This window comes from Medicago sativa, chromosome 6 (assembly GCF_051527215.1).
Source record: "Medicago sativa cultivar Bolivia chromosome 6, Bolivia_mono, whole genome shotgun sequence".
In the NCBI taxonomy this organism is placed as follows: domain Eukaryota; kingdom Viridiplantae; phylum Streptophyta; class Magnoliopsida; order Fabales; family Fabaceae; genus Medicago; species Medicago sativa.
Genome location: NC_140754.1, coordinates 64,288,173 through 64,314,145, shown reverse-complemented (window position 1 = coordinate 64,314,145; position 25,973 = coordinate 64,288,173). Strand labels below are relative to the sequence as shown.

Here is a 25,973-nt window from a genome sequence, read left to right as displayed (position 1 = left end):
TGCGAACAAATTATTATCCGATAAAATTTTTGTTCAACAACATAAAAAATTATAATGATATCAAATCATCATTATACTCGATATACAGATCCTTGATTTATATTTTTGTGACAAAATGAGTCTGATAAAATTTGAACAACAGATGAATCTTGGTCTGTGGTCACCAAACATCACTTTAAATTATTTTCGCCTAGAAAATCAATTTAAACAACTTATGTCATAAAGACATATTCACATTTCATGGTTAGCAACTATTATGAAAGTCATACTCAATCACACAAAGTAGAAAACAACACATGTGAATCAATTCTAGATCTACATACAAGAAAATTAGCATTTTGCGACACTTACATTGCGACCCTTATCTTTGAACTGTCGCAGAATAGACATTTACGACAGTTACTGCGACTGGTAGGCCCAACTGTCGCAGGTTTTTTGGGTTTTTTTTCCAAGCGCCTTTAACTTATAGCTTTTTCCCCAAATATTTTGTCTCCCGCTTTCTTACTTTCAGTAGCCCTCTCATAACTTGAAAACCCTAAAACCAATTTTATTCCTCATTCTCAATTTCCCCTCAAGGCTTTTCTCTCACCGTCACTAACCCTCTCACTCAATCTGAAATCGGTCACTGTTCCCCTCTAAGATTTCCTCAATCGAAGCTTTGCTCTCACCCAATCTAAAATCGAATTACTGTTCCCTCAAAGCTTTGCTCAATTCCTCACTTTTCCTTTTTGCAATCTCAACCAGTTCACTCAATCACATCTTCCTCCTCAAAGCTTTGTTCGGTTCTCTCATTCACCTCTTCCACATCAAAGCTTTGTTCAGTTTAGATTCAGATTCAATCTCAATAGAAGCTTTGTTCAATTCCTCACTGTTGTTTCTCCACCTCTTCCTTTTTCCAGGTTATAATTTCACCACTTCTTCCTTTTCGGTTATAATTTATTTTTTGTTTATCTAAGAATTTGATTTTTAAAATTTTCTGCTTTTCTGTTGATTTGAGTAATTTTTTTGTTAATTTCTTGATATTTTTAATCCCGTGTGATTCATTGATTTGAGATTTTCTTGAGTTATTTCAGTTAGTGCATTTCGTTTTCGCGGTTGGGTGCCAGTGTCCTCCACAATTCAGATCTCTTACTGCACCTTCTTGAGGTAAACCCTTCTCTTGACACTTAGTTGTGTTTTTGATGAATTTTGAATTGAATACTTGTAATGTCAGGTTTAAGAATTGAAATGTCAATGTGTTTGTTAATGAAGATTATGAGATGTTGTTGTTGTTGTTGCGTGTCACTGTGTTTAGAATTCCAACTTGAAATTTTATCTATTTTGTAGAGTTGAGACTTATGATTGACTCCCTCATGGTAGTTGGCTGACCTACAATTCAATACACTAAATTTAGTTTTTAAATTTAAACTTTTAGTTGAGCTATATTTATGCAACTCAGTACTGTTTTTTATTAGAAACCTTATAGAATAGCAATTAACACCTTTTCTTTGTTTTACATATCATCTTTACCTAATTGAAGTTTGCTAGCTTTGGTTGATTTAATAGCATTCCTTTTCATCAAGTACACTTGTCTCTGAAAAGGTAAGATACTAGTTCTAAATTTTAATCCATGTTATTTATTTATTTTTCATAAGGTATTGTGCTGGAGTTTATGTGTCTAACTGCCAATGGAATGTTGCAATGGAAATTCTGGATTTGACTTATGATCGTTGTGTTCTAGTGTGGTAATCTTGTCATAATAATTTAGTTTAGATTCTGGAGTATGTATCAAAACCAGTATGCTAGACATTTTGAAGTATATGTAGTTTCTAGTTGGGTGGTGTTTTACTGTTATTATTATATTTCTCTTTTTGTGATTGCAAATATGCATTATTTGTAAACTTTCATAATTGTGGTGGTACTAATTTGTTTTCAGCTTACAGTTTTGGTGGGGAAGCTTCTTGTTCCAACTCCAAAGCAATCAAAGTCTGCGACAGCTGAAAGCCAATCTGCTTCACAAGGATTGAAATGGTCTTTTGCTGCTGGTACAAATTTGTTGTCTCAGCTTGGGGCGAAGATTGAGAGCCAATCTAAACAGAAACTGAATGAGTTTACTCGAGAACCGAGGTCATTTTCATATACTGATATGTCAGGTATGCTGGCTGGATTGATATCTGAAAAATGTGTTTATGGTTTTCCTCTCAAAAAAACTTGAGGTATTTGACTTGATTTTACATATGAAATGCATTATTGGTGAGTTAGGAATTACAAGTTGATTTTATTTTAAAATCTCCGATTTAAGTTGTCTATTTAAAAGTCCACTCATATTTGGTTGGACTGGATTTGATTTTAGTGATAATTATTTGATTCTTTGGTTGACGATCTTGCTCTAGTTAGTGTGATCATTCTACATTTTGACCACATTATAAACAGGGACAATGAATGAAGTTACTCATAAAATTAGTTCCATATATTCTTAGGGTATTCCAAGTATCAAATTTGTTTTGAAAATCACTTTAAACCATGTGTTTTTTATATTACAGTCCATAGATATAAATTGATATATAAATCAAATTCATTAAATTTAAATGAAAAAAAACTAATTCTGTATTGGCATGACCCTTTTAATCCGTGTGTATTATTGATTTAAATGCATTGATAAAGAAAAACTCAGTTATCATACATATGATGTGGCAGGGCACAATTTTGGAGATGAAAGACTATTCTTTCTTGCGGAGAGCTTGGCATTTAACCAGGTACCTATGTAAGCCCTTTTGGAGAATTTTTCTTTTATGAAGATTTGTATGTGTTCTGCATAAGTGTGTAACTATGTCAGCCCTTTTGGAGATAAATAACTAGGTTCACAAGTGTGCGCGCGCGTGTGTGTCTCTGTGTGTCTCTCTCTCTCTCTCTCTCTCTCTCTCTCTCTGTGTGTGTTACTGTTATACAATGCTTTAGTTTACTTTAAAAATTGCCAGGAAATTTTGTAGGAATGCCGATCCCTTTGATAATTATAGATGACGAGTAAGAGGTTGTAGAAGCAGTACTGAGTTTTGGACTCAAACAATGGAAAATGCATTCAACAAATTCACACACGACTTCAATCTATTATTTTGAAGGTTAGTTTTTGAATTGTTCCTAAGTAATTCACATTATATGACTATCTTTCCATGTTCTTTCCAGGGTTACTTTGGTAAAGATATATATATATATATATATATATATATATATATATATATATATATATTGGGTCTTGGCTTGTTTTTTTAAGTTGCAACAATGAACAAGGCACAATGAAGTTCCTGAACATAGAAAAGACACAAATGGCTTTCAATGAAGGTAACATATGGAAATATGTGTGTGTGGAATCCCCTAATCCTTGTTTATGACCATATTCTCTAATTAACTTAAAACTAAAATGGAATTTTTTCTAAGTGCATTATGTTGAGGATGGAATTTTCACTTTCGTATTTTTGGACATGATGCTCTTTCTAAATTAGGCTTTGAGAACTATTGTCCCAAGACACTTGATTCAGTCTAATTCCACAAATTATTATCAAATTATTTGATTCGTCTCTCCAATTCGTATTTTCAACCTACATTGTCAAAATGCATTGAGAACTGATGGTCTTATGTTACAATTCTATGTTTTGGCTAGTTGTCTAATACTTTTATGCTATTTGATTTCACATGCATATGTTTGACACTACCATTATGTGAGGTCCATATCACTAACTTACTTGTGGAGATAAGAATGGGATTTGTTCATGGTTGGATGTGTTCCTTTAGAATGAGTAGGAACTTTGTCTTTGAATAACAACAATACATTATGTATGTTATGTTTTGTATATCAATGTCTTTAGCACTTTAGGATGTTCTGATATGTTGTTCAGAAGTTGAAGATAACAAGGGTAGACACGTTTAGGTGTTTGAAATGTATATTAATATGTTGTTCAGAAGTTAAAGATAACAAGGGTAGGCACGTTTAGGTGTTTGAAATGTATATTAAGGGGTCACGTCTTCAATGATCACAATTTACCTTGTAAGAGAAAGAGCTAAGTGAACTTTGCAGCAACAGTAGCAGATACCATTAAAAAAAATGTTCCTTTTTCAACGTTAATTATTTTTGCAGCAACTAAGTGAATTATTCATGAACTCTATAATTTCTTATTCATGAATTTGGTGGTTTCTAACTTTCTATACAAATGTACCAATTATTGCACCAATTGAATTTTCCATGTTTAGCATATGCAATCATTCAGCTAGGTGTGTGTATTACATGTTTAGCATCAAAATAGGAGTACAAGGTTTTGGAAACACTAGTGATGAGGAGTGGTATGTAACATGTTACAGGTTAAGAATGTATCTGCTCTAAATGATGAACCTCGAAAACTAGTCGGCAAGTAGCCAAGTCTCTAACAATAAGGCTCTAGGTATGTCACTTTAACCTTTTGTTCTAGAAATTGAGAGTCTTTGAGATCAACTTCATCAAATATATTTACTTGGTTATAATATTCATGTTCAACAATAGTCTATATATTGGTTATAATATTCTTGTTCAAAAACTAGACCTTGTAGTCACCCTCTTTTAAATGTAAGTGTAATATTTCTTTCCTTTCCTTCACTTCACTAATTTTTTTAATTATTGAGTTCCTTCACTAAATTTGGAGGGTTCAGATGCTGGTCTAGCATCCATACTGGAGTACCTGGAGTTTTGCTTGAACTCAAGACTGGTGTTTTGAATGAAAGGGTAATGATTTATTTGTTTCACATTGAATGCAATTAATTGGTCTTGTAAGCTTCTCTGTGATAAATAGCTAATGGTTATTCCATAGTGGTTATTTTTGACAAATATATCAGAAAGTAATTATAAGTTTAATTGCGCGATAAGTTAGAATCATGACTTGCGTGACATTATTGCTTATTTTTGTTAATTGATGTGTCTTATATAATCTTTGACTTATTTTTAGGCGGAAGACTTAGGATCACCAAACAGAGCATAGCATTCTTTGGAGTCTATTCATCTCTAGTTGATCAAAACAACTTCCTCGCCAAATATCATCTACATAATTGATTAAATTTTCATGTTAGGAACTCAAGAAACCTTATTGTATCACTTGTTTGTATTTTATATGAATGTAAAATTCATATTTTAGTTTATGAATTTGTTCATATTTGTTATTATGAATTATTTTAGTTTTATATATTTTTTATTAGTAAATAGTTCTATTAAAAATTCAGGAAAAAACTGATTTTTTTTTTTAAATTAACTCAACATCTGCGACCCTTGCAAACTGTCGCAATGTTTTTTTAATAAATAAATTTTATGCATCTGCGACCCTTCCCCAACTGTCGCAAGTCCCTTGAAATCTATTTGAATCTCCTCATTTGCGACCCTTAGCAACTGTCGCAGTGCCTTTTGCGGCAGTTGGTGCGGCTGTTCTATGAAGGGTCGCAAAAGACACTTGCGACCCCAACATCCGTGACTGTTGGGGAAGGGTCGCAATTGTACATCTGCGACCCTTCTAACAGTCGCAATCTGCCATTTTAAAGGTCGCAAAATGCAGTTTTTCTTGTAGTAGTTAAATTGCTCAACCAGTTTTTCATTCAAAATAATAGCTTCGAAATCAAAATAACTTTTCGACAAAAATCTCATTTCCAAAATTTGGAGAAGTATAATGGGATCATTTTTCCATTCTAACAATGTATAAAGTTATTGTTTAAATTTTCATGACGCTCTTGATCCTTTGAAAATTTAGACAAGTACATCCAACACGTTTTCTCAAAATGGATAGAAAACATAATTTTTTAAATTTCGACAATGTCAAGACATTTCATAAATTCATTTATTAACAAAGAAAGCATAAAAAGATACAAAGCCCTAAATTTAGTTGCATCTAAATTACGGGTCTTACATTACTACCCTCCAAAAAGAAGTTTCGTCCTCGAAACTAAGATAAGAGTAACAACTTATCTAGTCATTACTAATACCAACACCAACATGAATATTACACCTACTTTACCCTTTACAAAGTCGCACAAACTTCAAAATCTAAACCACCAGGTAGACATCACATCTTGAGTCCTCCACTCAGGTTCATCTCAAAGAAAACACAAACACATCACTAGGTCCCTCAGGAGCCTAGGTCCACAATTCAAAATTCTCAATGTCTCCGCGTCTACCCTCCAAAAATTTCACACTACAACACTGGGTAAGATCGAATTGTTCCATTCAACACGGTGTTCACTTTCTATCAACAACACATTAAGGACGATCAGTTCCCCAATTTTCCAATAGATAGCTAGCAGTCATGATGATGGCGTAGACCATCTTAACCAAACTGTACTAGTGTTCCTTGCAACCTGCACTCAGGTCTATCCCGAGGCACAAGGAATCTAACCACTCCACATCAACATCAATTTCCATCATTTTCTCTAGTCATCTTGCTTCTTGCCGACGAAGAAAAACCACCTAATATTCACAAAATTGCATTATCAACCCTCATACAATGGTGAAGATCCTCAGTTCAAGCGTTATACTCTCTTAACCTTCCATATCTATCATTTTAATCACCTCTCGTAACAAAAATTCTCTCCTGAATTTTCTTCAGGCTTCATCACCCATTCGATTTCCTCTCGATAGAGGCCTCAAAACTACACAAACCTCTCAAATGGTTATCTATTGTATAACATTCACCACGACAAAACAAAACCCCGAACGTTCACTGCTACTCCGAGCAGGAAGTTTATATAAGAACCACGAAGTTGCCGCCTGTATAGAGAGTTTTTTTTTATCCCTTAATAATATTCATACCTTTTTGACTTACTCCAGTCACGCAACTGTACTGATCTGAATCTCATCACATAAGAATCCTATTAAAAATTCAAAACTTGTTGACAAGTTTAAACAAACACCATCTTCAATGGATCAAAATGTTACAACTAATGTCTTACTCAATGCTTAACAATATGTACATCATAAATAGAAGTCTTATTTATCATAGCTAGGTAATATGAAAAATATTAGTTCAAAGGTTTGTGTGGCAAAGTCTCTATAAAAATATAATAAGACATTAGTAATTAATAAAAATGTAACTAATGAGTTTATCAATATAATTATTTTAATTTGTAACTTACAACCTTTCATTAACCTTTATTCAACTGTTCTAAATATTTTAAGAAATATAATTATTTTTTGGCTAAATATATTATTTGAGTGATCATTTTATTTTGTATATACAACTATCAATACGATAGTAGACAACCATTTACTCCAGTGAAACCACACTACCCCTAGCGGAGTCGGATCCCTTTCTTCGAATGAACTTGGGTATCCTGTTGTTGTTTCTATCCTCAGTCAAATTATCTTTGATGTCCTGCATTCATACTTGCATCACGAGCATTTCATAGTATCTTAGGGTAAAAAAAGGCGTACTCTGTATTTAAGTCTCTTCGGCCCGTCAAATCAAAGAATTCATCCGTCAAATCAAAGAATTCATCTTCAAATCTCCGGACGAAGAAAATTCATTGGCCCACTTTCATATGTTCTCTGACCCAGAATATTCATTGGCTTTTCAAAGAAAATTCCGGCAGAGAGATGTTTTAAAATACCTCATTTTTGGTTCGTTTTCGGGTCAGCTTTTTTTATTTTATTATTAGTCTTTTATTTTATTTTATTTTATTTTATTAGTTTTTATTTTATTTTATTTCCATCTTTTATTTTATTTTATTATTTTTATTTTGTTTGTTTTAGGTTATTTTCTTTTTATTTATTACTTAGAATAGGTCCAAAAATAAAATGTGCAAGGTCCAAAATTTTCCAAGCCAAGTGTCAACTTTCACATTCCTCTTTCAAAATTCACCATTAAACACCAATCAAATCACCATCAAAATCCATTAAACCAGTTTTCCATTTTCATCAACCTCCTCACCTATAAATAGAGCTCTCATTCCTAACAAAAACACACATCAAAACTTATCTTGAGTTGTCAAAGAACTTTTCTCTATTCTCCCTCATTTAGCTTGTGTTGACGAGCTATTTTTTTCTTCTCCCTCTTTTTCTGTCCCTTCGGTTTAAAAGGTTGTTCTTAAGGCCATAGTCCCTTCAATTTATAATGTCCCTTCGAAATTAAGAATGAACTTAAGAACATAGTCCCTATTCAGTTTATTGTTTTATGCTCATATTGTGTCTTAGGGTTAGCAGTGTCGAAAATCACAAAAACTATGTAATGTCTTGTTTATTATTTATTTATTTCTCATATATCAAAAAAAATGCAAAAAATTTAGCTTTAGTTTATATCCAAGGGAAAGGGGTTTCGTTTTGATCCAACGTCTTGACGAAAATCCCCCCGCGCGCTTTATTTTCTCGTCACGCTTTAATAATTTTTAGGTTAAAAATATTAAATAAAAAAACAAAAACATTTCAAATAATAAAAATTGACAAAAAAAAATCCTTTTCCGCATTCGTCATGGCAAACAGTTTAGTAAATGAAACGACGAACAAAACGGTATGATTTTTCTGGGAAAAGATGAAATTTTGAAAGGGGTTTCTTTTGTAGAGCTTCTTTGCGAAGGAGAAGAATGAACAGTGAAAAGGGAAAAGTTGGAAAGTGAGAAGGTAAAGGTAAAAGCTTTATGTTTTATAGCCTTTTGATCTGGACATGTGTCAACATCTTGCATTGACAGTTTTTTACAAAGTGGTAGTTCCCAATGACTGGAATGTGGCCCACTCAGAGAGTTAACCTTGTCATCGAAGAAATGAAGAACTGTTCTCAAGTGTTTATCGAAGTTGGACTTGTTGGGAGCGCGTGTTCCAGTTCGACAGACGAATCCTATCGAGGAACGGTTATCGTTTCGGATAAGGACAAGCAACAGCCATTTCTAAAGGCGCGTTCGAAATTCAAATTGGATGGATAAGATTTGTTAGTTTTCTATAGTTATATGTTTGAATTTGTAGTTAGTTATTCCTATTTGTATAAATAGTAGTTTTTCCTAAGGAAAAGAGGTCGCAATTCAATCATACAAAACTTACACTCAAATTATCCGTATGGAAGCGAGAAACGAGTCACAAGTTGCAATGTATGAATCTGTGTACCAATTTACATTCGATCAATGCAATTTCAGTTCTTTTTCTTAAATGTCTTTGCATTTTACTTGTTCATTTTGAACAATTTCTTTGTTTCTTACTTAACAACATTCGATTGAATTCAACTGGGTTGAGTTCGATTGCTTTTATTCTTTTTGTTTTACTTAACCTTTTAAGAACTTTACATTTCTTGAAAAAACACAAAAGCACAAATATGCTCCTAAGATTTACTGGTTGATCTTGCAAGTAACTATTTTTTAAACCAGCGGTTGTTTACCAAAAATCAGTGTAAACAAGGACCAATAAACCGATGACATTAAGGTTAAAGTATGATATCCAACTCACTTATCTGGTTGCTCTGTGCCAAATATGGATGATTTCCTGGACTCCAATTTCATGATTCTTAACAAAACTTCATTTAATTCATGATTTGTATAGCCCTCGTAAAGAAGCCCAACTCCAAGAGAATACTTTGTTAATTTTCTTGGTCATTTATCAACTATATATTGAGAAAGTTGGATTTAACTACTAATTATACCTGTGACGTAATAATTGTTTAAAGACACCAAACTTGACTTTGTTGCTTGGAAACATGCAAACGTGTGCAATGTCTCATCGAGTAGTGCTAACAACACTTTCTTTAATAGTCATTTTTTTGTTGGTTTAAATCATTGTGAGTCTACACTTTGGAAATAGAATCCACACAAAGTGGTGAGATATACTACATGGATTACATCCAATAAAAGAGTGAATGCAAGAGAGAATGTTCAAAAGTGAGTATAACTAACATTCCTCGTGTCTTATTTCATGCATTTCATGATTTTTGTAGCCCTCGTTAAGTAGTCCAACTCCAAGACAAGACTTTGTTAATTTTCTTGGTCATTATAAACTATATATCGAGAAAGTTGGATTTAACTAAATAATTAAACCGGTGACTTAATAATTGTTTAAATACACCAAACCAGTCTTTGTTAGTTGGAAACATGCAAACATGTGCAATGTCTCCCATATTCATTGCGGCTTTAAAGAGGTCAAGTGTCTAAACGTGTTTTCGACTTCAATTTCAAATTTGACATTTTGTGTTCACATTACCATAGCATCTATATAAGCATAGACCTTTACAAACTGAAAGAAAAACATCTCATATCCTTTTTGTTGTTAAATAGAATACAGGAATAAAAAACAATCATTCAAGAAAAATGCAAGCTAGTCTCATAGGTGCTGCATTCCGTTCATCCAGGCCTAATGAATGTTACCTTTTCGTGAAAGAAAGGTATGTGATTTTGGATTATCATGATAAAGATTTTATCAGTTGTCCGGTTGATATTGATGCAGGGTTTCCAATGTTTTCCAAAACGATATTTAAAAGGGGAATAGATTCTTCATTTGAAACCGAAGGCAATGTTGCATACTTTTTCTCTAAAAGTCAATGCGTCAAAACAGATTATGCTCCATGTTCTGGTCCTGCAGCTGCCAGAATAGTTTTAGGTCCTGTTGAAATTGTTTCCATGTTTCCTTCTCTCGAGACAACACCGTTTGCATATGGAATAGATGCAGCATTTAGGCTCGATTGTTCGAGCGAGGCTGTTTTATTCAAAGGAAATATGTGCGGGTTTTTAAACTATAACTCCAATTATGTTTATAATGTTCTACACATTACCAATCTTTTTCCGGCATTTGTCAATACGGTCTTTCAAGAGGGTATTGATGCAGCTTTTACTGCTTACGGTGGGACTGAAATTTTCATTTTCAAAGGAGAACATTGTGCACGTGTTAATCTTTCCCTTCAATTTATTGGTGGTATCAAACGAATCCATGATGAATGGCCGACTCTTCGTGGCATAATATAATATAATTATTAGAAATATAGGTTAGTTACAAGTTAGCATTAGTCATATAGTAGTATATATACTTGTAACCACCTCATTAGAAGGTATCTCTTATCATTTGTATCATTCACTTTTATCATCAATAGAAAGATTCTCTTAGTTTTCTCTCATTCCTTCATGGATATCATGTTTCCTAACATGGTATCAGAGCTACTTTGGTATCCACCTTGAAGGATATTTTCCGCTGCATTTTCTTGAGAAAATTTAATTTTCTCTTTTTCTTTCTTCTCTTTCTCATTCTGGAGTTTTTTTTTCTTTCTTTCTTTTTCTCTTTTCTTTCACTTTCTCGACAAAATCCATTTTCTCGGAATTCTTCTTTCCAATCCTGGATCGATTTTCTTGGTTCAATTTCTGTTTCGTCTATTTTCCTTGCTTCAATTGTTCTTTTTGCGTCTCATCGTTCATGTTTCTAATTCCCCAAATCTTAGGGTTTCACAATCTCGTGTTCTTTTCTTCTTTGACTGAACACTAATTCATCTTCTTGCAATGTGATTACGATTCTGTCATTAATTGAAATTTCTCCTTCGTGATTTTTCCCCAATTTTTAGGGTTTTCGATTTCGTTTTCATCGTCTACTTTACGTGATTTCCTTCCTCTTTTCGCTGAAGTTCCTTTCTATCTCATTCGTCTTTTTCGGTTTCGGTTTCGATTATCAATCTGATCGTCTTTGATTGAGTTTGATATGAACTAATTGTCTCATCTTCTTGTTCGATTTCATTTTGCCCCTCCTCTTTATCACAATTCTTTTATGAGTCATTTTCCCCAATTTCTAGGGTTTCTTAGTTCTATAATCCATTCTGTTTGATGTTTCTTTGTTATTTTCTGTGTCTGTGAATTCGTCTTTTATCTGATACTGCAATCCGGTGTACAATTCTTATGGTATGATGATCCGAACTGATTTCCATTGATCAATGTTGTGTGATGATTCAGAGTTGGTTGCTTCTTGTTCAATTGGATTTTCTTATCATGATTTTTGCTATTATGATCGATGTTGCTGGTTCTGTTTATGGAGGCACAGAGAATGAATTTTATTGCAGTACAGATGATGCACTTTGTGGAGTATTGATGATTGGTTTTGGAGACAGAGTTGGATTCTACTACCTTATGTTTTTGGTTCACTTGTGTTGGAATGGTTATTTGGGCTGTTACACACTACATACGGTCTTGGTGCTTGGTTTTCTCCTGTTACCGTATCTGGTTTGTGAGCAATTGTTATTCTATGGTAACACATTCCAGTTCTTGCTTCCATGGGTTAGCTAGTTCATTGTTACATGGTAATTGTTTGCATTTGATATTTCATTACTCATGGTTTGAAGTTGCTGCCTATAAATCCTTTTGGTTAGTTATGATGATACACTAGTTTTGGTTATTCCTTGGTGTATGGATGCATCCTGTTTCCAATTAATTGAGATAGTTCAAGATGATTTTTCAACACTTTTGTTCATTAATTGTGGATCATTGGTGATTGCCGTTTGCGTATTATACTCTCAGTGGTATAGAGGTTGTTGTGATGTTGTTTGGAATTTATTGAAAGGTTTATCTTGCATACTGAGTGTTTTGGTGATGCAATGGTGATTGTTTTGACCTACTGTGAGCTGAACTGTTTGGTGTGATGTTGTTGATTCGCTTATTGAAGCCTTGTTACATGTATTATAGAATGTTGAAGGTTCTCTCCCAACCAGTTCTGTTTTGGAACAATAATATGGTTGCTTGTTATGTGCAATTTTTGTTGGCTTTGGTTGGATTCTTTGCTGGATGCTTGTGATTCATTGCCTCCTGCTATTTGGTCCTGCATCATTATAGAAGTCTTTGGTCCCTGCCTTTGCTTATGATTGGTATTTGGTGAGACTTATGGTACAAATCAGTTTGGTGTTTTCAATTGATGTGAAGCATATGTTTGTGGCTGTTCACAATCCCTAATTCTGAGTTACCAGATTGTGTAATAATTGTTTTTTGGTCTCTGGTGATATGAAGTATCAAAGGAATTTTGAGCTTCTATATTGATTCAAGTTCTAGTTTTTCCACATGTTGGTTTCTTTGTTGAGTTCTAGCATGGTGGAGCTCCCTTCTTTTTTGAACACCAAATTCTGCTGCATTGCCTAGCTTTCCTGGATCGTTGTTGAAGTTTGTTTTTGGTTTGTCTAGCATAGTGACATTTGCAAACTCTTTTGTTGGTTTTTAAGCTTCAATTTTGGAAGCATTATTTTTTTTGCCTATGGTTTTGATTCTTGTATTGTGCTTCTGTTCATGATGGATCAGCCATGTTGATAAGCTTCCGTCATGAATGGTTAAGCGTTGTGCTTCTGTCCAAGGATGGTTAAGCGTCGTTTCTTTTCCTTCTTCTTGTGCTTCTGTCCATGATGGTTAAGCCTTGTTGTTGTGCTTCTGTCATGGATGGTTAAGCGTTGTTGTGCTTCTGCTAAGTGGTTAAACTTTACATATAGTTTCTGCTTGGTGGTTAAGCGTTGTGCCTTAATTGGCTTTGTTGATGATTGCTTCTGCCAATGGTGGTTAAGCGTTGATTTGTTGCTTCTTCCTTCAAGCGGTTAAACCTTGAGTTGTGGTTTTCTCTTGTTGGATAAGCATTTGGTTGTTGACTATGCTCTTGGCCGATGTGTTTCCGGCATCTCTTCTTGTAATTTCTTTTGTTTGATGTACTTTTGTATTTCTCATCCCAAGTTGGAAGTGTTGTGACCACCTTCCAACTTGCGGGGGACTATTAGAAATATAGGTTAGTTACAAGTTAGCATTAGTCATATAGTAGTATATATACTTGTAACCACCTCATTAGAAGGTATCTCTTATCATTTGTATCATTCACTTTTATCATCAATAGAAAGATTCTCTTAGTTTTCTCTCATTCCTTCATGGATATCATGTTTCCTAACAATAATACTATATATGATCATGTATCACTTCTAGAACAAATGAAATAGTGACAAAGATCGGTGACAGGAAAAATAAGAAATCTCTCTATAAATCTCACAAAATTGTGATTAATTAGAGAAACAAATTTCATATTTCTTTCTAGATCTTCTTCATTAAATCAGTTTTTTCTAGTTGTGCATATATGGTCTCAATATGGTTCAATATATGCCGAAACTCATGTTATTGTTGTTCAATATATGTTGTAGGCTGACACTTGGTTGTTTGCCCCATATATCCTGTGTTTTTTTAGACGATCATGTCTTTGTTGTATTGTTATTTTAATTTTAATGTTTGCTTTCAACAAATTAATGTAAGATGTGTGTGTCGTTGTTTGGTTCCTTTCTTCATGTGATGATTTAATAAATATCCGATCTCTATTTACTTTATTGTGATTTTAATATTTGCTTTCAACAAATCAATGTACAAGGTGTGTGTTGTTGATCTGTTCACGAAAATGGTCCTGTCTTTTTCTAATCGAACAAAATCGTCCTTAAACTATCATTTTTTTGCAGTTTTAGTCCTACCCCCTATTTTCAACTCCAGAAACGCACAGAAATGGAAATTTTAGTCAAAACACCTATGTTCAACCATGAAAAACAAGGAATAATGCATGTGGGTACAAGGAATCTGTAACATCCCGCTCCTCAGCAATAAGAATTTTACCCATCAGATGTATCAGAGGTTAAGTGATGAAGAATGTTAAGTACGACGAAAGATATTACTATGTAACGTCAATCAAATACGAGTTGAGCCATCAGTGACGGAGAATGTTTATCAAATGATATCAGTTAAGCATGAGTTTATGTATCAGTGTCAGGCTAAACACGATTAAGGCAAAGGGCGAAGTGGTAAAAAGCCGCAAGGGGCTATTTAAGGCCACAAGGGCCATTTTCCTTCATTTTTCCTTTCACTTTCTCTCTCTAGGTTTGAGAGAAAGAATTTTCTCCTCCTTCTCTCTAGGATGGCGCCACCCTTCCTTCTCCAAATCCACCAAACTCTTTCAAGATTAATAAGGGGTAGCCAAGCATGGATTTTGGTGTCTTAAATTGCAAGAAACAACAAGATTGGAATGGTAAAATCATTGGAGCATGAGGATTAAGAGACTCAAGAAGCTAGGGTTTGATATTGGGGAGCTTTAAGCTTGTAAAATGCTGCAAAACATCATTTGAGTTCTTAGATAGAACCCACCTTTGGGATTATGTGATTAATTTTGCAAGGAAAACATGAATTGTGATAAGTTTAGGAAATTTTGATTTTTGTACCCTTGCCTTTGATCTTGTTGTGTTCATGTTAAAATTTCCATGAAATATGTTCTATAATCACTACTACAAAATACCCCCTTTAATAGCACTCATTGTGATCATAGTGCATTGCAGGATCGAATTGGACGAGTTTTGGGTCAAAATTGCAAAATCTACACCACAGACCTGAAGAAACTCGCTATTAACGAAATAATTTCGCTAATAGCGAAATTCACATAATGTTACCCAGAGAATGTCGCCATTAGCGAAACTGTCTGGAATGGCCAGCATGCTTTTGGCCTGTTGGCTCATTCTGGAATGGCCAGCATGCTTATGCCCACTAATCCTGACTCTTGATCAGCTTAGGACACTCGACTCACAACCCTTGAAATAAATCTACAACCAGGCTGATACCACAATGTAACACCCCGATTTTCAAAACAAGTGTGCATTTATTTTTTTTACAACTCAATGTCATGCACTAAAGGATTCAGGTCGTCTTTAAGTTAAAATCAGAGTAAGTAAAACATTTTGAAAGCATTACCAACAATACAATCTGAATCAAATGTCACATTTTATAAAACAATATTAGGCAATGAGCTTTTAATATCAAATCATGCACTACGAAAGCATGAAATAATGTTCGAGTATTCATTCATGGTAGTATCATTTACGGCGGTGCCCAGACAAAAGAAGTAAAAATACATAAACATAAGACACCACAAGTGAAACATCTAAGCTGATCCTTAACTCTGAGCTAGGATGACATGGTACAAGATCCCACCAATGGCATCAAGCCTGACTGCCAAACTGCTACACCTCCAAAGCCTTTGCTATTCCTGCAAAGCACACTCCCTATTTGGATATGGGGCAAAGCCCGATCCACGGATTAATGTAAAGGGTCACGATCTAAAAACAACATAATTACAAAAATACTGCAAGCATAACATACTAGCATGGTAAATGTCATCACTTTAACATTCTTCACACGAGATATAATGATGCACAATTAGCCTAGCAAATGCAGACTCTACATGTGTGATACAACCTCCACTGGCCTATCACACGCAAATGATTCCAGAATAATCCACTCCGTAGAGGGTAAGAAAATCATGATTCTCATACTGACACATCTTAGGTAAACCTCCCACAATGGTCGAGCAATCATGTGGTCCTCATTCTGACACATCTGAGGTAAACCCCCCACAATGGTCGAGCAACCAAGACTCAATAATTCTCATAGATTTAAGGTGGGTTCCTTCACGGCAGTCCACACCCCGCACGTCTCCACTTACTAACGCGTACTATAAAATCAGTGTGTCTCAACTGACTAACACGTACCATGAAATTCATGAGCATATATTGTCCACTCAATATGTGCAAATGCAACTCTTACACATCATTCAACATATGTAGTATAAAAACATTCCTCAACCGGCAGTTCACATGTTATCTTTTAATTCATATCAAACAACATTTCATAAATCAACAGACATTTCATATATTTATTCACAAATCATATGAAAGCAACGCACATCTGTTGAGGCAAAATCCCTAATTAATTTTAAAGATAATAAACCAATATGATTAAAGAATTAATGGACTTTGATTAATTCCTTGGTATTTAACTTGTGCTCTTGAGTATTTTACTAAGACATGAACAATGTTTAAATCATACCAAGAATCAAGAAATCAAAGGACATTTAAATTCAAGATCTAACACTGAGATCAGAAAGTTAGATCAGAATGTTGCTCGAAGATCAGAATGTTCAAGCAGAGATCAGAAGGTTGTTCTTAACAAGCCAAGAACCTCAAGAACATTGATCCAGATTATGCAAGGCACATGTGACATGGACATATGTCCAGAAAAGTACATTTGCATGGATCAAGCAACAAAGGCATCTATGGTGATTAAAGGATTAATGGACTTTGATAGTTCTTGGTATTTGTGCATTCTTGAGTGATTAACCAAGACACAAACAAAGTTTAAATCATACCAAGATACAAGAAATCAAAGTACATTTAAATTCATGAACTAATTATGAAGTTCAGAAAGTTAGTTCAGAATGTTGATCAGAGAGTTGATCAGAACGTTCTGATGATAATTCAGAAGGTTGTTCATAAGCAAACCCAGATTCATCAAGAACGTAAAGAACATGCAAGCACACTTGACATGAATAAAAGGTCCAGAAAAGTACATCTGCTTGGATCTATCAACAATAAAGGCATGGACAAAGATTTATGTCAAAAGGATCTTTAATGTTCATCCAAGACTATGAACATTAAAGTACTAGGATTATTCCAATGAGAATATCATCCTAGATGTTGCATTCACTGCACTTCAGTCGTGTCTCTACTATTAGGATTGATTACATCAAATGTAGTCTTACAAATCATCCTTAAGTGAGCACAAATGAAACATTCTGATGATCAAAATGTTCACTCCTGCACATGCTTCCAGCCATGAACAGTGTAGTTGGTAGAAAGAAGAAAAAGGTAGCAAAAGGAGATCTTGCATCAGAGATAACTTGTACTCTGAACTGAATCAAGCAGATTTCCTGGAAGCATGGGCCTGAAGTTGCAGACCCACTATCCTCTCTTTCCTGCACAAAGTCCAAGATAGATTTGGTTCACTTTATCCTACTTTTCCAGCAACTTTTGAAGCATATGGAGAAGCTACTTTTTGGAGGATAAAACTTAAACAAGTCTCACATCACGTGCTGGGCAAGCCCAGAAATTCATCCAACATTCATCCATGATGAACCTAGATGAAGAACATCATGAATTTCCAACATTCTGATGAAGAACACAGCAAAATGCTGATGTTCATCCTGGGAACGCAACAACATTCTGATGGTCAGAATGTTCACCCAGATTTTCAAGTAAAAGCTTGTGGGGCCCAGGACACGTGGCATAACACCATTGGACACCTTACAACGGCTATATGAGCCCAAAGACTCTATAAATACAGATCTAAGGCTCAGTAAAACTTGCACCATTGCAAAGCATACAAGAAAACAACTTGATTTTGTTTGAAGCTCTTGCAATCTGAAATTTATCAATCTCTAAGGTTTTTGTTTCCTTAGTGCACATCAATACTCTCTGTTATCTCGTGCAAAGATAACTTTCTCATCCCCCTCCTCTGTTTGATTCTCAAACATTCAAACTCCACACAAATTGCAAAGCATACAAGAAAAAAACAAAGTTTGTTTGAAGCTTTTGCAAACTTCAATTGATCATCACTGAAAGCTTTCTTCTTACCTTCTTTATAGTGTAAATCAATTTTCTTTCTCCCTCTCTGTTATCTTCTTCACAAATAACTTTTTCCTTCCTCTTTTCTTCTTGTTTGTTTGATTCACAAACATTCAAACTTTCATACAAATTGTAACAAAGTCTCATCTAGCTTTAGGGGTACTAAAGTGTTAGTTTGAGCAAAGGTTGTAAAAGTCTAAGTGGTTAACTTAGCAACAAGGTGCAAGCCTGCTGAGGCTTAGAGAATACAGGATTGTAAGTGTTCAGGTGAACACAGATTGTAAGGTGCAGGATTTGAGAGGTTATCTCAAGCATCATAGTGGAAACTCTCACAAGATTGTGAGGAGTGGACTAACCCACATTGGGGGAACCACTATAAACTTCTGTGTTTTCTTTCTCTTCCCTTTACTCTTCTAATTTCAGTATACACTAAACACACACAACACAGTTACTTGATTAAATCAGTTTCTGCATAATCTGCACAAGAACGTCAGAACGTTCTGAAGTCAGAATGTTAACTTAACTATTCCAAGTATCCACTTGAGAATCAATTTTAAATTTGCAAGTTAATTTTTAATGGGTCACAATTCAAACCCCCCTTTCTTGTGACTATTTTATCCACTTCAATTGGCATCAGAGCCTGCCTCTATGGTTTGAGCACTTAACAGTGCATGAGGAAAAGATCCAGAAGGAAGTGATGTCAAAACCTGCAAATCAAAGTGCATGTCACATATGCAACAATGTCGGATACTTCAAAACCAAATGCCCTCTGAAGAAGAAGATGCAAAGATGGCAACCAGAGATGATTTTGAGGAAAAAGAAGAAGTCAACACATGAGTAAAGACAAACACAAGAAGTGAAGAGGTAAGAAATTCTAATCCTTATCTTTTATATAAAGTGTTTAATAATATCTCATATGACTCATGCATTTTATGTTAAAAGTTTGATCTTTTAAAATAATGACTCTTCTTGTAAAAAGAAAGAAAATGTGAAACTACTAATCTTGAATGATATATCCTAAAACCATTCAAAAATTGTAGCACTCTCATTTTAATATATTTGAGAAACATAAATGAGCAAAAATTGTAAGATTTATAAAAGTCTGAATTTTTGAAACAAAATGTTATTTTGAAAAGGGAAGTAATATTTTGAAAAAGGACATAACCAACTTTCTAAAGTCTGTTTAACCTTTCAAAAATGCTGGTTTAGGATTCATAACCTATCACAAACAAAAGTGAGAAGGTAAATAAAAATGATCATTTTGAAAAAGAATTCAACATCTTTTTAAAAAAAGAAACTTGAGAAAAATTCTCATTTCAAAAAGAAATTTGATCCTAAATTAGATTGGTCTCAAAAGGTTGAGATTGGTAAAACATAATGTTCTTATTACAACAAATCTGATTATCTTAAATCAGAATGTGGTCATAAGAAAGAATCTCTCAAAAAGAGAAACACTAACCTTCAAGGACCCAAAGTAATATGGGTACCAAAAGCTTTGTCAATCTGTGATGCAGGAATATTTGCTTCCAAGATTATATGAGGAGAAAATGTTCAAACACTAGAAGATAAGCAAATGGGATTTGCAACTAGTTTTGATCACAACACAGATGATCTAAAACTCAGACCTCAACACTGATGTGTTTAAAGATGCTGGGAAAAACAGTTCAGACTGTTCAAGAAACATCTGAAATGGAAGATCAGAATGTTCAGGTGTCTGCAGATCAGAATGTTCAAGAAAATGCTCCTGATGCTAAAGCTACTAAATTCAGAAAAAATTGAAAGCTTCAAAGTTCATCCCTCTGTTTTCAAGCAAGAACAAGAAGACTTCTCATATTCTGTATGAATTGGATTTCACACTCACGTTCAAGCATTTTAAGATGTCTCTGAAAAAGTGAAGTGTATGAGAAAGATTATCAAATCTTTAACATAAAGAATTTGACAACAATGAGGATTTTCCAACAATGGATCAAGACATCCCTGAAGAAACCTTCCAAGAAGTTGCAGACATTGCTAAGGAAGCTGTTCAGAAAGTTGATGAAGCTCAGAATGTTGAACAACGTCAAAAGGAAGTTGATGTTGCTGAGAATGGAAGTCAGCAAGTTAAAGCAATACCTCAAATGTTGAGATTGCAACCAATAAGGTTTGGGAAGCTGATGCAACTACTGAAACATGAATTCAGAAAAGTTGATGCAAGATGGAACTCAGAAAATTGATGAAGTTCATGCATAACAACTTCAGAAAGTTAATGAAATTGAAAAAGCTTCTGAAAAATACCTCAGAAAGCTAACAAAGCTAGAAGCCTTTATTGGAGAAGAATCCTTTAAATCTTCTACTGCTGAAACAATTTCAAAATCTGAAGTGATGTTACAAACATCATGAGTGAACTCCAGTTTGATAAACAATAAATTGTTCTAGAATCTGATGAGGATGAGCTAGCTGGAAATCAAGCTGGTTTTGATCTGAATATAGAGGAATTCAGCTCAGACCTCAATGCAAGTGTCTTTGAGGATTCTCAGATGAAAAATGATGGAACAATTCCTTCAACTCAAGTTCAGAATGTTCAAGGAAACATTCTTCATGAACAAAGCATTTCATCTGTTGATCATATGTCTGAAACATCTGGATATGTTAAAAGACAGTCAGATCAGAAAGTTGGAAAGACTAAGAAGAAGAGAAGGCTACTGATGATTAAACTGCTTCAGAAGGACATCCTTATTGATGCTTGGAGTTCTCCATCCAAATGAGAAAGTATTTCAAAGAAAGAGAAGCATGCTCTCTTCATTGAATCTCAAAGTAAGGAACATCATCCTATAAGGTACACATTTATTTGCACTATAATAAATATGATGATTGAATGCATGTTTAATATGTGCTTATATCAAATGTTTAAACTTAAATGCAATAATTGTTTCATACTTTGTTCATACTCCTTTCATGATGGTATGATACTCATTTACAACTGCACAAGTCATAATTGATGTTTAAAATCATTACATGATGTCTTATGCTTTAAAGGTGTTACATCAATTTGTGAATCCTTATCTTTTCACATTTGAAATAAATAATTCTGATACATTTCTATCTGAGTTATTAACATGAGTTGCAAACTAAATCATCATTAGTGTTAAATAATTGATAGGAAGATTTATGTTTAATCATAAATGTTGAATCATGATTTAAAACATAAAAAATGTCTTAATTTGTCAAACTTCAGAATAATCTGAAATGTGAAGACATTCTCTTGATTTTAATATGGTTTATGAAAATACCATTCTTCAAACATGATCTCAAATGAATCTTATGTTTGAATTGATCATTAGAAGATTGTTTATATACTTGATCCTCATTTTGATATTGTGTGTGATCTTGTTATAATCTTCAAAAACTGGTCTAAGGTTTGCATAGTTTGCTCTTAAACTTATATTGACCCTGCTTTGAGCATAAAAGTTTGTTTTAAACACTGTTGAATAATTATCTTACTTTAATTGCAAATTAAAGGCAAAGATAAAAGTGTAAACATCAATATGTGCTAGATTTCAAACATATGCAAAAGAATCTCATTTAACTCCAGTTAAAAGGATTTTTAGAAATCTAGTAGGTACTACTGATCTTGGCCTTTGGTATAGAAAAGGTTCTTGTTTTGATCTTGTAGAATATTGTGATGCTAATTATGCTGAAGACAAAGTTGAGAAGAAGAGTACAAGTGGCTTCTGTCAATTCTTGGGTCAAGCATTAATTGAATGATCATGACACCATTGCATTCTCCACAACTGAAGCTGAGTATGTATCTGCAGCTAGTTGTTGCTCTCAAATTTTGTGGGTAAGAAATCAGTTGGAAAATTACTCACTAAGGTACACAAGTACTCCTATTTTTTTGTGATAATACAAGTGCAATTAATCGTTCAAAGAATCCTATTTAGCATTCTAGGTCTACACATATTGAAATAAAGCATCATTTCATTAGAGACCATGATCAGGAAAAGAATATTGCATTAAGCTTTGTTGATACTGAAAATCAACTAGTTGACTTTTTCACAAAATCCCTTGTTGAGGATAGATTCAATTTTCTTAAAGAAGAATTGTTAATCATGAAAAATCCCAATAAAGATTGATTACAGATCACTAAGGGCCTTAGACTAAACCCCTTGATGTCATCTGATGCAAATCATATAGATCTATCTCAATCTAGACATTCATCAGAATGTTCCAGAGTTCAGAATGTTCCTGAGTTCAGAATGTTCATCAGGTCAGAATGTTCATGAAGGTCAGAATGTTCAAAACCTGAAATCTGGGTCAGAAATCTCATGCGTGAGATTTTGTGTTGATTTTCTCCAGAAATATTTCTATAATCTTAAGCATTTAATGCTTGGTTATAAGAAGTTACATTTAAGGTTTAACCACCATGTAAAACCTTAACTATCAAATCAACCAATCCCCTTTCACTTTTCAGAACGGCTACTTTCTTCTCTCTCCTGTCTGTTCCAATTTTCCTCCTTCCCAATGTAACTGCTACTTTTTCTTTCCTTCTTTCTTTTCACTTTGCACGTTTGGTCTATATAATCAGTAACAACTCTGATTATTTCACATCTACTCCAAATCCAAACTTCATTCTTCTCATTTCCAAAAATTTCAAATCACTCTGTTCTTCATTTTTTCGAAGAAACATGGCCAGAACCAAAACCACTTCAAAGTTCTCTGATGATGAAACAAATCAAGTGGAACGTTCTCAATCACCACCACCAAACATCGCTGCTGGTCAATCCTCTGATCAACAACCTCTGAACGAAAACCCTGTTCACACAATCCTTCCTGACGTCATTTACCCTGTTTTTGACGCTCCAAAATCTTCAAAATCAAAATCCTCTAAGAAACCCATCACCATACCTAGACCCATTCCTACTAGACGGTCAACTAGGATGAAGAATTCTTCAAAGGAATCAAAGGTCTCGCATGTGAATCTAGTCTCTGATGAAGAGGAGAAGACAGATTCAAGTGTTGATGAAAAAGAAGAAGATTCTGAAGAAGAAATTGAAGAGGATCCATAAGAAGAAATGGAAGTCCTGAAAAGGAAGCTGAAGAGAAAATGGAAGAGGACTCTAAACAAACTCTCTCTGAAATAGTGAAATCTATGAGAGTCTACTCAAAGAGGGGTAAGAAGGTTGCCACTCCCTCTGCATCTAAAGAAAATTCATCTTCTCAGAAAGATGATGATGATGAGAGTAATGAGGAAGAATCTGAAGAAAAGGCTCAAGAAGAAGAAGAGAAAATTTCTTCTAAGAAGCATGGCAAGGGAAAAGACATTGCCAAAGTTGCTGCTGTTGTGAAGGCTCAAAGAGCAGAGAAGATTTCTCTCAGACCAATGAGCAGAACCAAATACTTTGATTTTGAAAGCTTGAAAACAAAAGGGTGGAATCTGAAGGAGTTCACTGATCCACAAGGATGGACAAGCTTTGTATCTCTTCAAGAGCATACATATGAAGATCTGGTTAGGGAGTTCTACACCAACTTGATTGTGAAGCAGAAGAAGAATGAAAATGAGAACTTTCTCATCTCATCTGTCAAGGGTACTCAGATCACAGTAACTCAAGACTTTCTCTCTGAAGCCTTGAAAATCCCAAATGAAGGTAATAAGTTGTTTTCTTTTTCATGGTACAATGATGTTAGAGTTAACCGTAATCAACTCATAGTCAAATACACCAAAGAAAATCACACCTTTAACTCCACAAATCTAGAGGATGTCCCAAAAATCCTTCACATCATGGTTAGACATACCCTTGTACCCAAGTGTGGCTCTTTTGATGTTGTCTCTGATATGGACCTATGCATCATCTACCACCTCATGAACAAAATCAAGCTGAATCTTTGCTTCATCATCATTCAACATATGATTGATTCCTGTTTGGCCTACAAACAAACAGTTGCTGGGTTACCCTTTGGAATGCACCTAACCCCCATCTTTCAGAAAGCAAAAGTACCTCTTGAGGGAGAAAAACGTAAGCTTAACTTCATGAAGTTCACATCAAAGACTTTAGGTCAACTTCGCATCACCACCTCTAACATGCCATCCTTCACAACTTCTAGAACTTCTGGGTCTGCTAAGAGGATTTCTAATAAGAACGTTCAGAAAACCAGAAAGAAGAGAAAGGTGGAGGAAATCAGAGATGAATCTCCTAAGATTGAAGAAACCAGACCTCCCTCTTCACCAGAGTTGGAGAAATTCTCTGAAATCTCCAAGCTTGCAAAGGAGATTGCTGAAGAAGGAAGCTCTCAGTTCAAAGCTTTGCTTGGAGAGTCACTAACTGAAGATGATGCTCAGAAGGATAATGATGCATCTCTTTAAAGGGTAGCTGAGAATGTTAAGCAAGCTATTGAGGCTCATAAAGGTATACCTCAAACTGCTGATGGAAACTCTGTTGATCCAAATCAAAGAGTTGAAGAAAATACTGAGAAAGAAACTTAGAATGTAGATGAAGATACTCAGGAAGTGGCTGAGATCTTAGCTTCAAACATGTAAATTGAGGGAGATGCTCAAGTTGAACAAATGGAGTTCTCAACTGGATTTGACCTTAACATTGAAGATGTCAATACTGACTTCAACTATGAAGTATTTCAAGATGGTCAGGGAACCACTCAACATGTTCAGGAATCAACTGTGGCTCAGGAAGTTGTAATTCCTGAAGCTCAGAATGTTGAAGTCTCTGCAGCTCAGAATGTTCAAGTCCCTGCTGCTCAGAATGTTGAAGATGTTCCAGTCAAGCAGAATGTTCAAGAATTTGATGATCAGAATGCATCAAATGAACCTCTTCAAGGTGGCCAGCTGTCAGCAGATCCAATGCCATTGGCTTCAGGATCTTTGCCCTCTGTAGAGGTACAGCTCATGGCTCAAACTGGTCAGAATGTTAATCTGTCTTCTTCCACTATGGGGTCAGTTGCTGGTGCAAGCAACTTCTTGGTCTCTGAACTTCCCACTCCAAACATTATTCCTTCATACACTCCACCACCACCACCAATGAAAACAACCACCACAAGCAAGCTTCCCAACATGGCTGCTCTTTTTGACTCCCTCAATACCTTTGTGATTGCCAACAAAGAGAAGGCTGAAGCTTCTGATGCTGCTCCACCTACTCCTCCCTCTAAGCCTTCAAGGGCTGAGAAGCTAGCCTCTAGGGCACTCAGGGTCTCTACTAAGACTCACAAAATTGTTTGTGCACTGGCTATTTGGACTGTAAAAGTCCATGCTCCTGGTTTGGCTATTCCTGGACCAACCTTTGCTGACCAATCCATCTTTGATGAAGAACTATCCTCTGATTCTGGGGACTCTTCTCCCTGAATCTTTTTATGTCTTTCCACCCTATCCTTTTTGCAGATGACTAAAGGGGGAGAAGTTTAGGATTTAAGGTCTTAAGTTTTTCTTAGTTTTAGGCCCTAAATAGGTCTAGTGATCAATAGTTATTGGAGTTTTTTTTTTAAACTTCATTTTTTGCTTGATCACATGCTATGAATTTCTTTTTTGTTTTGAACCATATGTATCATGTAATGTACTTCATGCTTTATATCAATGAATGAATATTGATTTTGGTTCAATCCTGCATATGTTTA

At 34.7% G+C, this 25,973-nt stretch overlaps 1 protein-coding gene, 1 long non-coding RNA gene and 2 pseudogenes across 11 annotated transcripts; all 4 read left to right on the top strand.

Moving 5' to 3' along the window:
- The first annotated feature begins 327 nt into the window (after window positions 1–327).
- Window positions 328–5,139, top strand: LOC146916284 (uncharacterized). Of its 10 annotated transcripts, none has more exons than XR_015014966.1 (9): window positions 337–899; window positions 1,074–1,146; window positions 1,635–1,724; window positions 1,916–2,132; window positions 2,677–2,735; window positions 2,970–3,318; window positions 4,333–4,412; window positions 4,657–4,729; window positions 4,950–5,139. It is a non-coding gene; the product is annotated as an uncharacterized LOC146916284 (long non-coding RNA). The 10 variants fall into 10 exon arrangements; XR_015014962.1 differs by lacking the exon at window positions 1,635–1,724 and adding an exon at window positions 1,520–1,581 and having other exon boundaries at window positions 338–899; window positions 1,923–2,132; XR_015014963.1 differs by lacking the exon at window positions 1,635–1,724 and adding an exon at window positions 1,520–1,581 and having other exon boundaries at window positions 338–899.
- A 5,069-nt stretch (window positions 5,140–10,208) lies between these two features.
- Window positions 10,209–11,071, top strand: LOC146916283 (albumin-2-like). The gene has a single exon (XM_085716949.1). The coding sequence runs from the start codon at window positions 10,264–10,266 to the stop codon at window positions 10,912–10,914; it is 651 nt and encodes a 216-aa protein (XP_085573075.1). The 5' UTR covers window positions 10,209–10,263; the 3' UTR covers window positions 10,915–11,071.
- Window positions 11,072–20,335: 9,264 nt separating this feature from the next.
- Window positions 20,336–22,486, top strand: LOC146916282 (uncharacterized; annotated as a pseudogene).
- Window positions 22,487–23,038: 552 nt separating this feature from the next.
- LOC146916281 (uncharacterized) lies at window positions 23,039–25,704 on the top strand (annotated as a pseudogene).
- Window positions 25,705–25,973: the final 269 nt, after the last annotated feature.